This window comes from Polyergus mexicanus, unplaced genomic scaffold, assembly GCF_030449975.1.
Source record: "Polyergus mexicanus isolate NDT 795.1 unplaced genomic scaffold, iyPolMexi1.0 SCAF_16, whole genome shotgun sequence".
Taxonomy (NCBI): domain Eukaryota; kingdom Metazoa; phylum Arthropoda; class Insecta; order Hymenoptera; family Formicidae; genus Polyergus; species Polyergus mexicanus.
Genome location: NW_027223336.1, coordinates 144,420 through 157,584, shown reverse-complemented (window position 1 = coordinate 157,584; position 13,165 = coordinate 144,420). Strand labels below are relative to the sequence as shown.

The 13,165-nt window shown below is 31.9% G+C and overlaps 2 protein-coding genes across 6 annotated transcripts; both read right to left on the bottom strand.

Moving 5' to 3' along the window:
- Positions 1–1,312: 1,312 nt before the first annotated feature.
- Positions 1,313–5,643, bottom strand: LOC138940255 (uncharacterized). Of its 2 annotated transcripts, XM_070308963.1 has the most exons (4): positions 5,557–5,643; positions 3,851–4,095; positions 1,642–1,745; positions 1,313–1,377 (listed from the first exon to the last, which is right to left on the bottom strand). In XM_070308963.1, the coding sequence occupies exons 1-3, from the start codon at positions 5,579–5,581 to the stop codon at positions 1,686–1,688; spliced, it is 330 nt and encodes a 109-aa protein (XP_070165064.1). In that variant the 5' UTR covers positions 5,582–5,643; the 3' UTR covers positions 1,313–1,377; positions 1,642–1,685. The 2 variants fall into 2 exon arrangements, with proteins under 2 accessions (XP_070165064.1, XP_070165063.1); XM_070308962.1 differs by lacking the exon at positions 1,313–1,377 and having other exon boundaries at positions 1,558–1,745.
- Positions 5,557–13,108, bottom strand: LOC138940251 (uncharacterized). 4 transcript variants are annotated; one of them, XM_070308947.1, is made up of 14 exons: positions 12,767–13,108; positions 11,946–12,437; positions 11,764–11,838; positions 10,464–10,610; positions 9,829–10,007; positions 9,399–9,605; positions 9,015–9,236; positions 8,627–8,819; positions 8,146–8,356; positions 7,489–7,795; positions 7,258–7,403; positions 6,789–7,005; positions 6,430–6,666; positions 5,557–5,747 (listed from the first exon to the last, which is right to left on the bottom strand). In XM_070308947.1, exons 3-13 carry the CDS (start codon positions 11,831–11,833, stop codon positions 6,451–6,453), a joined length of 2,115 nt encoding a protein of 704 aa, XP_070165048.1. In that variant the 5' UTR covers positions 11,834–11,838; positions 11,946–12,437; positions 12,767–13,108; the 3' UTR covers positions 5,557–5,747; positions 6,430–6,450. The 4 variants fall into 4 exon arrangements, with proteins under 4 accessions (XP_070165048.1, XP_070165047.1, XP_070165049.1 ...); XM_070308946.1 differs by having other exon boundaries at positions 5,557–6,666; XM_070308948.1 differs by lacking the exon at positions 9,399–9,605 and having other exon boundaries at positions 5,557–6,666.
- Between the last annotated feature and the right edge of the window lie 57 nt (positions 13,109–13,165).

The window sequence follows — 13,165 nt, the reverse complement described above, 5'->3', positions numbered from 1 at the left end:
ATCTTAGATATAATTTTTTTATTCAAATAAAAGTGAGAAAAAGATATTTTTACTGAAAGAAAGAAAAAACAATGTATGTACAAATCATTTTTTAATAATAGCTTTTCTCTCATTATCGATTGGTAATTCCTAGATAGGGGTACGATATTCAAATATCTTATAAATATTCGAACAGATTCTTGCTCTCTTTAAACTCGAAAATTTGTCTTTTTAACTTTCTTGTAGAATTATAGCCTGAAAATTCTAGGATATTTAGTACTGACGTCTGCGGTAAGATTCTCTAAATACGCGAGCGCGTAGGTGGAACTTTATGGAGGCAGAGGATGAAGCGAGGGTGAGAATGGAGAACGTTTCGATAGAAGGCCGTACGACCTGGCGAATCAATCACTCCAAAAAAAAAAAAAAAAAAAAAAAAAAAAAAAAAAAAAGTTAATGCGTTTTTCACATAAAATCATTAATCAAATTATTATTAAAAAGAAAATTATGAGCGCTATCTTCTTGATATAAGGGTAAAAAAATTAAATTTTGAGAGAAATGAGATATTCTGATGAGATGTCACGTGTTGAATTATGAAATAAAGCCTGGATATATATAGAAAGGAGCATGTCGGTACTTGAATATATCTTTACAATAGTGACAATTCTGCAAAGCGATATACCTGGAAAATAATGCAAATTTATATGTAAATTGCGCGAATGATATTTCCGCTAATTAAAATTACAAATGTGAAACTTGCGAGCTCTGCAAATTTAATTCATATTCTCGTTATGTCGAAGAGAATGTGATTGTGCTATAATAAATTATTAATATAATTATTCCAAGGAAATATTATAAGCATACGTAATATATCACATATCTGTCATTTATTTTTTTCTATTACTATACATATTTTTTGCGATTACTTTTTAGAATAGAATTTTTATTATTATTATCTCATTATCATCTTCATTGCAATTTCATTATACAGTTCAATGAAAATGGAGAGATCTCTTTATTGTCGTGTATTCTCGTTATTCCTGTGTGAATTGTAAGATTTATATATATGAGGGTAACATACCTTTTGAATAATTTGTAAAACTTCGAAATTGCCACGTGACGTTTCACGCGCGAATGCCGAGAATAACGTACGACTATTACGGCTATCGCGATGTTAAAAATGCTGACGTCAAAACTGGAGAATAAAACAATAAAGATCTATATAATGGCTGAATAACAGCCGCGTTTGTTATAAGTCAAGAATAAAGTCGAGAACATGGGGAAATATGAATTTCTCAGCCTGAAACAATGGAAATGCAGATAACTACGAAATAGTTTATTGAAATAGAATAGGCAAATTTTCTGGTTATCTCTCTTTAGTTTCCTATAATCGATCGATTTCTACAAATTAAAAATTATATTTGCAATTCTCCAAACACACGTCATACTATACCTCATTTTATAATAAGTACAGGAATATAATTCCTCCTTTCAGTTATACATTTTAGCATATAAATAAAAATCTTTCTTTTCTAACAAAATTAAGGAATATTATATATTATATTTAAAATATTTATATTAAAAAGCGGTAAATTTTTTATTTATATTATTAAATACTTTTTAAAATGACATAAGGCAACTTGTAATATTAGATTCTTAGCATACATTTTCTACTTTTCTTCTTTCTGTGGACATGCTCGATAGATGACTCAACCTTGCCAGCAAGGTATACAGTTGGCATTTTGCCGAGTATCACATTTACCAGTATTCTGCAACAAAAAAATTTTAAACGTGAATGAAACTCACTTTATCAATAACAGAATCTCTTAGAGAAGAAGAACTATAAGTTTGAAAAAAAATTAAAATGGAAAAGTAACAAAATAAGATCGAAGAAAATGAAGCGAAAAATTTTTGATTTGGAAAATCCGCAGATTTCGCAAGTTCGCAAAATAATAGATTCTTAAAATCAGTTCCTAACGACTCCGTTTATTTTCAAAATTATTTTCGCGAGCTCGCATTAAAAACGGCAAATTAAAAACAACGGGTATAATCTGGCGAGTTCAAGCGATCCCGTCGACCTCGCTCGTCACGAAGTCAAGCACCGACATTCGCGGAGAACCGGTGAATTGAAACTCGTTCGGTCACGTGTCAGGTGAAGCACCCGGGGACAACAATATGCACGTGCGCCACTCGTGCGGCTCGTAACTGGATACGACGAGACGGGGGTGTTTCAGCATCGGGGTTATCGAAGGGTGATACGAGGCCGCGACTCCCGGTCCACACGTGACGCACTTGTAGATCACAAACGGGATATCATGTTTCGGAATAAGATCGATTCGCGGCATTCGCTCTTTCGCCTCGTGCTCGTTTTATTACGGTACAACACTCCGTCATGTACAGGGTTCAATTACAACGTTTTCCGCTAGGTTTGATAATTAATCAGAAATATTCCGGGACTTTTCTCTACAGAACTTTTCAATAAATGACGAATTGCGATTATCACTAATCCTATTATAATGATCTTCGCCAGTGCCGCAAATACTACTTTTCGCAAATGATGCAGTTATTAGTATAAAGTTTCTATAAAATAAATTTATTCTTCTATTTTTATAAAAGAAATTTATAAATTAAATTATCGAGATTCATCATTTATCTATCCTGCAAAGAAATTACCTTATTTATAGTATGCAATATAATAATAAATTTGAAATAAAATGCCGGAACGAGATAAATCGAGCTAACATTAACCGATTTCAATCGCCATGTTCAAGAATTAACAAAGAATCGAATTTATCCGTAAAAATATATTTTAAAAAAGTTGCATTCGGGGAGATGGTTTTAAGTATTTTCGCAGATTTCATCAAAAATGATTATCACTGTTAATAATCGTTCTGCAAAAGGATTAAAAAGTAAGTTTACATTATTCTATATGAAAAATTAAGGAAAGGATAAATAAAAATTTTTTCACCATTAAATGGATTGAAACTTCAAGCACTCGACATATGTATAAATGTTCGTACGTCGTATGTTGTTTCGAAAAAGAATCCAATAACGAGACAGTATTTATGAAGCTTAGTGTATGTATCGTAGACGATATGGTACGCGAGGACAAGGAACTAACGAGACATCGCGTCACGAGAGGTCGATGAAGATGAATGAAATCGCATCTGTCTCTCGCGTTTGCGGAGAATTCTTCGGGGTGTAGGAACGCGATCGATGAAGCGCTTGGGTTTTTGCGTAATGTATTCGCACTACGAATAAAAATCCATGAAATATCCGTAAAGACCGCGATATACTGAGAACATATATTTTTGACAAGTAAATCATGAACGATGCATAAGTATAAGTGTTATCGGCGATAATGTCCGCTATCAAGCAAAACTGTGTAATATTCCGCAAAATTACTATTTGCATTAGACGAAATAGAAAGAAATATCAAAAAAATTAAAGATTGGCAAGGAGGCACTTGTTCGCGCGACATATCTTATTATATTGTACATATAGGAGTTATACTTAAAATTAAAAATAAATATCGCATTCTTAAATAATAATTTGAAACTGCAAACGATTATAATGTGGCATATATGTATATTCTAAAATTTCATTTCGAACACGTATTTTACAAATATGTGAATATATACTTAATAAATGCATATTTTAGAAGCAAATAAAAACATTTCTAAAAATACAAAAATATAAAAATCAAAAAAATTTTAATTAAAAATATAAAATTTTGTTTTATTTTAACATTTGTCCTCTATTTTATATATCCTTCCTCTATATATTTTTTGTAGCATGATGAAATATTTTTCATCAACTATAGCTTCGATTTTCTAAAATTTCAAATAATTGTAAAAAAGATTTTGACGCTTACCTTATTAAAGACCAAATCTGCTGGACATGCGACGGTGCGTGGACCGGATTCTTCGCAGATTATGTATTGCAGGCAATCTAAGGGATAGGGCAAAGTGATCGGCGCGCCATCGTTAGCTTTGGCTGGACATTTCGAAATTTGACATTGAGGAGACAAGTTATCGTCGGATAATGGAAACGGTGGTCCGGCGATGACGGAAACGACGATCAGGCAAAGCAAAGCGATGTACTCCATTTTCTTTTTTTCTGCAATCAAGTATTTTTTTTGTTCTAGCTGACAATCAATGACATATACATATATGATATTTTATCTCCGATATATGAATATATATGGTATACAGATCAAAAAATGTTGTATTTTTTTATCCAATCAAGAGCTAATAGCGATTCTGTTATATTTTCTCTTAGTATTCTAATCTCTAGTAAAAAGCGTGTAGCATGAAGTAAACCTAAACTTTCTACTTGCCTAAATTATTCTTTGCCAGCAAAATGTGTACGTGTTTGTAAAGCTAATATACGTGCTTCGACAATTTTTGTCATTTAAAAGGCAGCCGCTCCTACTTCTTTAAAATAGATGCTGCAATCGGTACTTAAAATACAAGCGTGCTTGCTATATTAATATCATGTTTGTATTATTGTTAGTTTTATTCGCTTCGCGAATATGCCATATGTATACGTGTTGTACATGGTCAAGACATTCTAATAATAAACTTAATTTTTATTCAATTTGCATAAGTAGAAATGCAATTTAAAAAATTAACAAAAATTAAATCATCATTATAAGTTAAACATTTTAATCACATTAGTTAAAAATATTGATTGATTAACTGGCTAATACAAGATTCTAAGAAATAATTAATAATACATTTAGGAACTTTCCGTATTGAATACGATTTTTTTAAATTGTATAAAAGGGAACTGGATACTATGTTTTACATTTACAAGATTGTATCGATGGTGCCATCTATTAGCAACCGAGAAAACAATTTAAGAGAATAAGGTGGTAATGTAATGGTTGATATAGCGTTAATTTTATTACAGTTAGTTTATTACAGTTATGTATTATGTAATAATGTAGATTATCACCATCTTCCTAATGTAAAGATATTACAGAACAAAATTTTTTGTTCTTAATTCTTTAATTAAATAAATTATTTATAATGGATATAAATTTTGTAATAGTTGCATTATAAAATGTCTATTGCGAGCGCATATTGATTTAAAATAATAAAATACTGATAAATTTAATTAAATTATAAAAACAATTTTAACACTTCCACTACCTTCACTTATATTTTCAAGAATCTTTAATATTACTATATAATCTGAAAAATTCTTGGTATGAACAGTTTGTTATAGGAGATGTAGATTTTTTTAGTTTGCATTTATATAACTAAATATTTGGAAGTCTATACAAATTATTAGTGACTTCATTGAATCACAATATAAAATAATATCTTTTTACAAAGAATTTTTATTAAATAATATAAATTGTTTTATATTATTATATGTATATATGTCTTATAAAGTTGTCAGATTTTAATACTAGATTCATTAAATAGTTAATAGTTTTAAATGTCTCAAAAAAAATTTTAATCATTTAAACAAATTTTAAAAAGATTACTATTAAAATTATTTTATTTTTAAAAAAATTTCTGTTTTGAACGGACAATCAAATAATCAAACTAGATATTTAAAAGATCTTACCTTGCTTGACGTTACGGTAAATCATCGAAGATCAAGAGTACCACGATCCGTACGGTGTCCATCCTTCTTATATTCCTCCCAACTTGGATCCAGGAAGCAAGTTTTAAATTCGGATGAATTCATACGAGGGCCAAAGATCGGTACATTAAATCACCGAATGAAAAAAAGTAGCTCTCCTTCTTGGAAAAGAGCTGGTTCGACGAGTTTTATAAATCATGTAAGCAAAACACGCTCTTACGATGGTGTCCTATTTAGACGAAAAGAGCTTTCGTCTGTTTTATAATAAGTATAATATTAAATTGAACACAAAACATGCATGTTGAACGAAGAGAAAGACCTGTAGGTATAATAATTTGGAAACATCGTGTACAAATTATATTCCACAAAAATCCTGCTTAATTCTCTGAATTTAATACTTTAAATCGTTACATCATTATTCAATTAAGAATCTGATCAAATAACCAAATCAATCACAAGTAATCAAAATTCTAAAAAAGATATTTAGGTGTTCAAAGATATATTTTCCACAATATTACGCCTCAAAAATCTAAATATGTAAAACTACTACAAAATTCATGTATAAAGAATGTTGCGAAAATTAGGCAATAGATATTTATCTCCACGTGATACATAAATATTGTACTTATGTACACTAAAAGACAAATATAAATATACATTAGATTAGAAATCGCACATTTTCTCTACAAAATTGACGCGGATAATTAAATTCAAAGCAATATTATACATTATTATGTAAAAATAGGACAGACTTATAACATCGTTTGTTACAATTGCATTATAATTTGCGACAATTTCACTGCAATATAGTAAAAGATAATAGAAGGGAGAAACAGTCTCAGTTTTTGTACTTGCCGTAGGATCAGCCGCGTCTTTTTAAAAGAGCACGGCCTTTCTGTTTTCTTGTGACAGGTGTAAAGCGCGCAGGAAGGCTCGATAGTCAATTTCCAGGCGACCACCTCTCTCAATGGAGAAGCACTTATGTACGGCATCCAACTCTTTGTTAGTTACAAGCTCCAACATTCGTCTAATCGACAATGCCTTAATCAAGCGATCCTTGGCCACGGTGCCGATATTCTCCTTATCATAATCCTAAAAAGATATATATTTATAAAATGTCTCTTCTCCTTTCCTTTATAATAAAAATAAAATTTAAATAATAAATAATTATTGTACCGTGTATATATATTATATACATAGCTTTCTATACTAACTTTAAAGAGTTCCTCCAGATTCGGACTTGGTACTTTACATAATTTATCCACCGCAATTGCTACCGTCTGTCGCTCGTCGAAATTCAAAAAGGTCTTATCACTCGCCTCAGAGGGCACGTGTTGCAAGGGAACTAAAAGCGGGACTTTTTCCAAACCTCCTATCGTAACCGCTTCCTCCACAATTTTTGCGAACTTCACATATTCGATGACATGAGGTCTTCGGGAAGAAACAGAATGATAATATTATGAATGCAAAGAAAAAAATATTTTTTTTCTGGAATCGTAAATATCAACAAAAATTCAAACGATCTTGTATGAAACAATACACAAAGAAGATAAATAATGAAAATGTGGAAAATAAAAGATTGAATTAAAATTTCGACGGGTAAAAATCATTATCCTTCTCCTTTTTCTATATTTTGCAATTAACAATCCTAATTTTCAATGTTAAAATTATAATGTTTCGTACTTTGCAGAGGTTTGAAAAGCCTTCGTAATGGTATCTACTTCCGCAGGTGTCAAACCGCAGCGAAGTTGATCCAGACCCCTGATAAAATCTGGCCTTTCAATGACAAGATGATTGTGTCTATCGAATTGGCGCATGAATTCCAGTACCTATGTATAGTTTGTTGAATTAATTATAATCGCAGTTCTTTCATCAATCAATTAATGATAAGGATATATTACTGTTATAAATTACTTTGATTCTTTCGCGCACGACTTTAGCCTTAACTTTAGCTAAAATCAATACGATATTAGTCTCGTCCTCATGAGATTCAGACGGTGGTTTCTCAGCGTTGATTCTTTTTTTATCCTCCAATATCTGAAGATATAAAGGTTCTACGATCGGTTGGGATTCTAATTCCTGCAGGAATTGAGTGTAGTTGAATCCCAAATCGTTGTTATATCTTTGCTCCAGTGCAAACACTTGCTCCGGAGATAATAGTATAGCCGTCGCAATAAGCACTTGCCGTAATTGCGCTCGCGTTACATGACCGCGATTATGTCTAATGTAATTAGTTTAAATTAGAGAGTAACAATTTTTTCTTACCATTAATTAGTATCTTTTAATTAAATAAATGCAAAACGTTATATATAAATAATTAATATAACGATTTCTAAAACATCTTTTTTTTGTGAAATACTACTCCTTAGTTTACTTCTCAAAAATATATTTTATTATATAAATTAAAGTAGTATAACTCGGAATTATGTATTTATTGTTTACTTTTCAATATAATTTATACTCTTATGTGTTGAGAATAAAAAGTAAACAAGGTCTTTATAAAATTTTTTCATGTTCTTTTATGACTCAAGATGAACCATTTAATTAACGATAATCCAAAGATAAACATACTGATCGTAATCCTTGAAGAATTGTTTCAAAAAAATCCTCCTCTCTTCAACTCGCTGCCTTACTCTCTGCAAGACATCTTCGCAAAGATTTCTTATACTTTTCGGCTCGCATTGCCAATTTGATATGCCTCTTCGCGATAGATCAGCTATTTCTTGCGGCGGTGATTCGACTCTAAAATTCGGTAATTTGTCAAGTCCCTTCACGGTGAAGACTGTGAAGAAAAATATATGAGATTAAAATATAAGTTGTGAGTTAACACTTCTTGTTTAAAAAACTATGTGATCTTCTTTCATTTTTGAAAAACATTATAAAAAAAAATTTTTGTTTCTTGCCATATAATTCTGTAGTTTCGATCATAAATAAAGAAAGAGGAAGTATTAACAATTTGAAGATATTGAAAACTTTGTAAATTTAATTATAATGTTATATGAGAGAGAGAGAGAGAGAGAGAGAGAGAGAGAGAGAGAGAGAGACATTGTACCACGATTTACATCATCCTCGAACATTCGCCAGCACACGCGATTGGGATCATCCGGATCTTTATAAAGCGCGATCAGAGCGTCGATTTCTGATTCGACTAGACATAAACGACCCAAGGACGATATTTGAAGCGTGTCTAGCGCTCTTCGAAATTGCGAGACGGTCATTCTACCATCATTCAGATATTCAAAATCCTGTGGCAAGTTAAAACGCTTAGGCCCTAATTGCAGATGAGCTGTTACGATCCCGTATCACATCCATAAAATAAAATACAAAGATGCGACTACGTCGAACCTAATCATTGTACGCGATAATACATCACGGGCGTACGACTTTTTATTTATAATAATGCTAGTTAATCCGTAAAATGCGTGATTAATCAGAATAACCTTGAAAAACTCATGGATACGTATTCGATGCTCGAGAACGTGTCTCTGGATACGTTTAATGACTTCTAGCGTAGGCATCGTTTCTTTCGTCGGTTCCATTACCGGATGAAACACCGTTTGCCTGCCAAATATTCGACTGGGCATGACTTTGCCGATTTCCGGTCGTGGTAATTTAGGCAGCTCAACCGTAATTAGTCGACCGGGAAATTGATGGAGCAATTCCTGCTCGAGAGAGAATAAAGTGGTAAGATATAATTTACGACCTCATGAATAATGTATTATCGTACTTAATTCATTTAATATATATAGTATATATTTTTTCACTACGTGTATAGGATAAAACAATATAGGAAAAGGGAGAAAAAATTCTAGGAGCAATAATACCCCACTGAAATTCATCATTCCATGTTCATCTAAATAGCACTTGACTTCATCAATTGCCTTCAGAAATGCCACATAATTTACAGTGTAGGCATTTTTAGCAAATCTTTTTACGAGCAGACGAAACTCTTCGGCACCAAGGATAATGCCTAGAAATTTTAAAATCCGACCGAAATGTGCGAGAGTGATCGTTCCGACATTCTTCGCGATCTGCAAAATATACCTTACGATTTCTACATTCAATAGTTACGTTTTAAAAAGAAACGAAATTATTACAAATTATTAATCTATTATCAGTATAAATAACAAAAAAAAATTAAAAACTGAAGAACTGAAGAACATACACTCAAAAGAATTAAATAAAGAATAAATAACAAGTATGATAACATTACAAAGTATCGTATAATTCATAAATAAATCATGCCGAATGTACCAGTTCATAATCTTGAAAATATGGCCAAAGTAGAATTTTTCTTTTGTTCACCAGCACGGCGATTCGAGCGATTAACAGATTTAGTTTTCGTGTTTCCATGCAACTTAAGACATTTACATGTAATGGATCCTCCCATTCCAAACCGGTAACAAGAGACTTGTTTTTTCCAAAATTAGGAACTACAAAAAACATTATTACAATGTTTCGCGAATTTGCATATTATACGCTTTATAGATTTGAATTATTTAAAAACCAAAGTTAAAAAATATAAATATTATTAAAGAGAGAAGTATAAAGACAAGTAAAGCGAAAAAAATTTTAATGCGCTTTATAATCTAGTCAAATATCAATATTTTACTCACTGAATGTTAATGAAAAATAAATGCCGATATAAATAAATTGTAATAAATAACTTATATTATTATTATAACCTATGTAATAAACAATTTTCAAATTAAATCATTTACTAAAGAAACACATTTTCCATTATAACAGATTTTTCTAATGATATCTAGGTAGATATGCTATCCGAATCTGGGTGATTCGATAAAATATACCATATAAAAGCGGGAAAAAGAAACAACAATACTTAAAATTTTACATAAACATGATTCATTAATAAAAAGCGTACATACTATTATCATGGATAATTTCGCAAAATTGCGAATAAAGAATCCGGCCCTCCTGAATCCGAAAATAATCCGCCAAGTCACAGATTTCTTTATCCGATAAGCCGATCACGCCTTTTAGAGGTCCGGCCAAAACGGAAATAAATTTGGAATCTGCGTATTTTTAATAATTATATATAGTTAACATGTTGTAAATATAGTTAACATGTTGCAAACTTTAGATATATGTTACCACGTTAATATTTGAACATTACTGCAATTCTCAATATATTTTATATTCAATATTATTTTCTCGAATAACAAGACCCTCCGAATATTTTCAGTCTCAATTGCTTTTTCTGCATAAATGTTACATTTGCAATTTAAATTTGAAGATTGGAATTTATACATAAAGCTTAGATATGTAAAAAATTTATATAATGATGTAATTATATGTATAATAATCCAATTATATGAATAGAAATAATAAATAAGAGAGCTCGAAGAGCTGAAGAGAGAGAAATCCCAGAAATACAGTATCATCGACAGTATCATGACTTTTCATTATCATATCGAGTGTCTAAAGATAACCGCTCCCACTCGATAACTAATTTTAAAAACGTCAGAAGCGATCGCTCATTAGTGCTGGGTATCAGTTACCAGTGGTTACCAGTATTCGGTATTTATACCTGATATCACACAGCGATTATCGGGATCTAGAGGTTTATAGTATTCCCATAAATCAAGTCCAATACGAAAGGCAGCGGCTCGTATTTTATTGCAAGTACGCCAAACATCATGTAGCCTAAGAACCTAAAATCACTCTTTCCCTCAAAATGCATAAAAAAGGAAACCCATTCGCGACTTTTCATTTCGGAGAAATTGAAAAAGAAAAAAAAACTGCCTCTTACTTTTTGTTCCTCTGGCATTTTTACAATTTCTTTCGTGGATATCACGGAAAAATTTTACGCGACGTCAAGATACGAACTGACACACAAACGACGAAAATTTAATTAACATCGAGACAAAAATCGATCGCGCAAAAATAAAAGAAAAACGTATATAGAGTAATCTAAGAAAAGAAAAAAAAATATATATATACATTAATTATCGACGAAATATCTTGTAAAAGTATGTTCAAACTAAATTATATCCTCAAATTTTCACATTTGCGAACTGCAAATGTTTCATACAACGTTATGTTATAAATCATCCTTTTGTATGAAAAACGAGGTACAAAATATCGTACCTCTTTCCGAGATAAAAGCTTTAAAAATGAAAGAGATTATTGATTATTTTGATGAAAATAATTTTAAAATATACATACATTTCAGTATGTTTGTGATGATCGATATGATCGATGAACTTTGACTCCAAAAAGTAATTATTAGATCCATGGACGCTGAAAGAAAAATTGATTATAATTTATCCAGCTCAAACTTGAGCGTCCGCGCCGACGCTATAAAACTGTATGAGAACAAAAAGAACATATGTATACATATATATTACCTATTTGCTACGTCGCAAAATGTATACAATGTGTCAAAATGTATACAATACTTCGTTCATTTAATTGATCGCCGCGATGTCGATCCAGAAATTCAGCAGTATTACGAGCGATCAAATTTACTTGGCCAGCGTTATTGATTCTGAAGAAACGAACGTGAAGTTGTTTGTCGGGAAATGCGACAACGAAATTGAGCGGGATTCTCCGCCATCTCCCATTAGCCGACAGTAGCGCACGGTACTTTCCAGCGATCCTATTGGCTAGCCGCTTTCCCGCCAGTCTAGTCGACGAAACTTCCGGTATGCGTGTCGCTAAATTCGTCTCTTTTTCCCCTCTCCATATTTCACTCTCTCATCCCTGCCCCGCTATGACGATTTCCCGCATTCCCGCCCCGCCATTGCTCATCGATTGGAACGTAATCAGGAACGTAAACACTCGGCTTGTTTTGATTGTCTTGGCATGACTGTTCGTGACACTTTTTTTTTTTTTTTCCCCTAGCAGAGAAGAATCATAGAATAAAATTCTTTATTTCGCTACGAATATTGTGTCATTATATAAGGTCTATTTAATATAAATTAATATATACTTGATGCAACGATTTTTTTTTTGATACATATATTTAAGAATCTGATATAAATAATATATAATATACTAATTAAACTTGAAAGAATCAAGTTCGTAAAGATTATAATTTAAAGCATTTTAATACTTTATGTTTAGCGTAAAGTAATACAAGACAGTCAATCCGTATAAAATGACACAATGTTAATTAAGAAATGGACCCATTAAAAAATTGATTAAATAAATAAATAATTTTTCTTACCGATATTCATCTTCTCCAACAGCAACCACGCGATTCATTCAACAATGAAACTTTTAGTAATCAAAGTCGAGATGAATCGAATCATCTCGTATAGGTTTTCGTTGTTTACGTTATTCATGAATGAAACTCGCTCGACGAATACTGAATGGAAAGACTCATCAGGTCTTTAGATACAAGGAAAAGGTAACGAGATCGATCACACTTGTTAGATTACAGGAAACCTGTACGATTTTGCCGGAGAAATGGCTCGGCGAAATTTGCGCGTTACCTTGACGAGATAAATCTCGGACCGAGAGCATGGGATACCTAGAGCGCGTCGCACGATCCTGAAGTGACGGCGCGCGATTGGTCGAGAGTGAATGCGCGCGTCCCGTGATGCCTCGCGCCTGTGAATCACGA

Excerpts from the sequence above, each read along its gene's own strand:
- LOC138940251 (XM_070308946.1), bottom strand. The coding sequence starts at position 11,833 with ATGGATCTAATAATTACTTTTTGGAGTCAAAGTTCATCGATCATATCG. Across the intron at positions 7,796-8,145 it reads TTCTTCAAGGATTACGATCA|ACATAATCGCGGTCATGTAA; the intron begins GTATGTTTATCT and ends TAATTACATTAG. Across the intron at positions 6,667-6,788 it reads ATCTGGAGGAACTCTTTAAA|GATTATGATAAGGAGAATAT; the intron begins GTTAGTATAGAA and ends ATATCTTTTTAG.
- LOC138940255 (XM_070308963.1), bottom strand. The coding sequence starts at position 5,581 with ATGATTTACCGTAACGTCAAGCAAG. Across the intron at positions 4,096-5,556 it reads TTACCGTAACGTCAAGCAAG|AAAAAAAGAAAATGGAGTAC; the intron begins GTAAGATCTTTT and ends ACTTGATTGCAG. Across the intron at positions 1,746-3,850 it reads CAGATTTGGTCTTTAATAAG|AATACTGGTAAATGTGATAC; the intron begins GTAAGCGTCAAA and ends TTTTTGTTGCAG.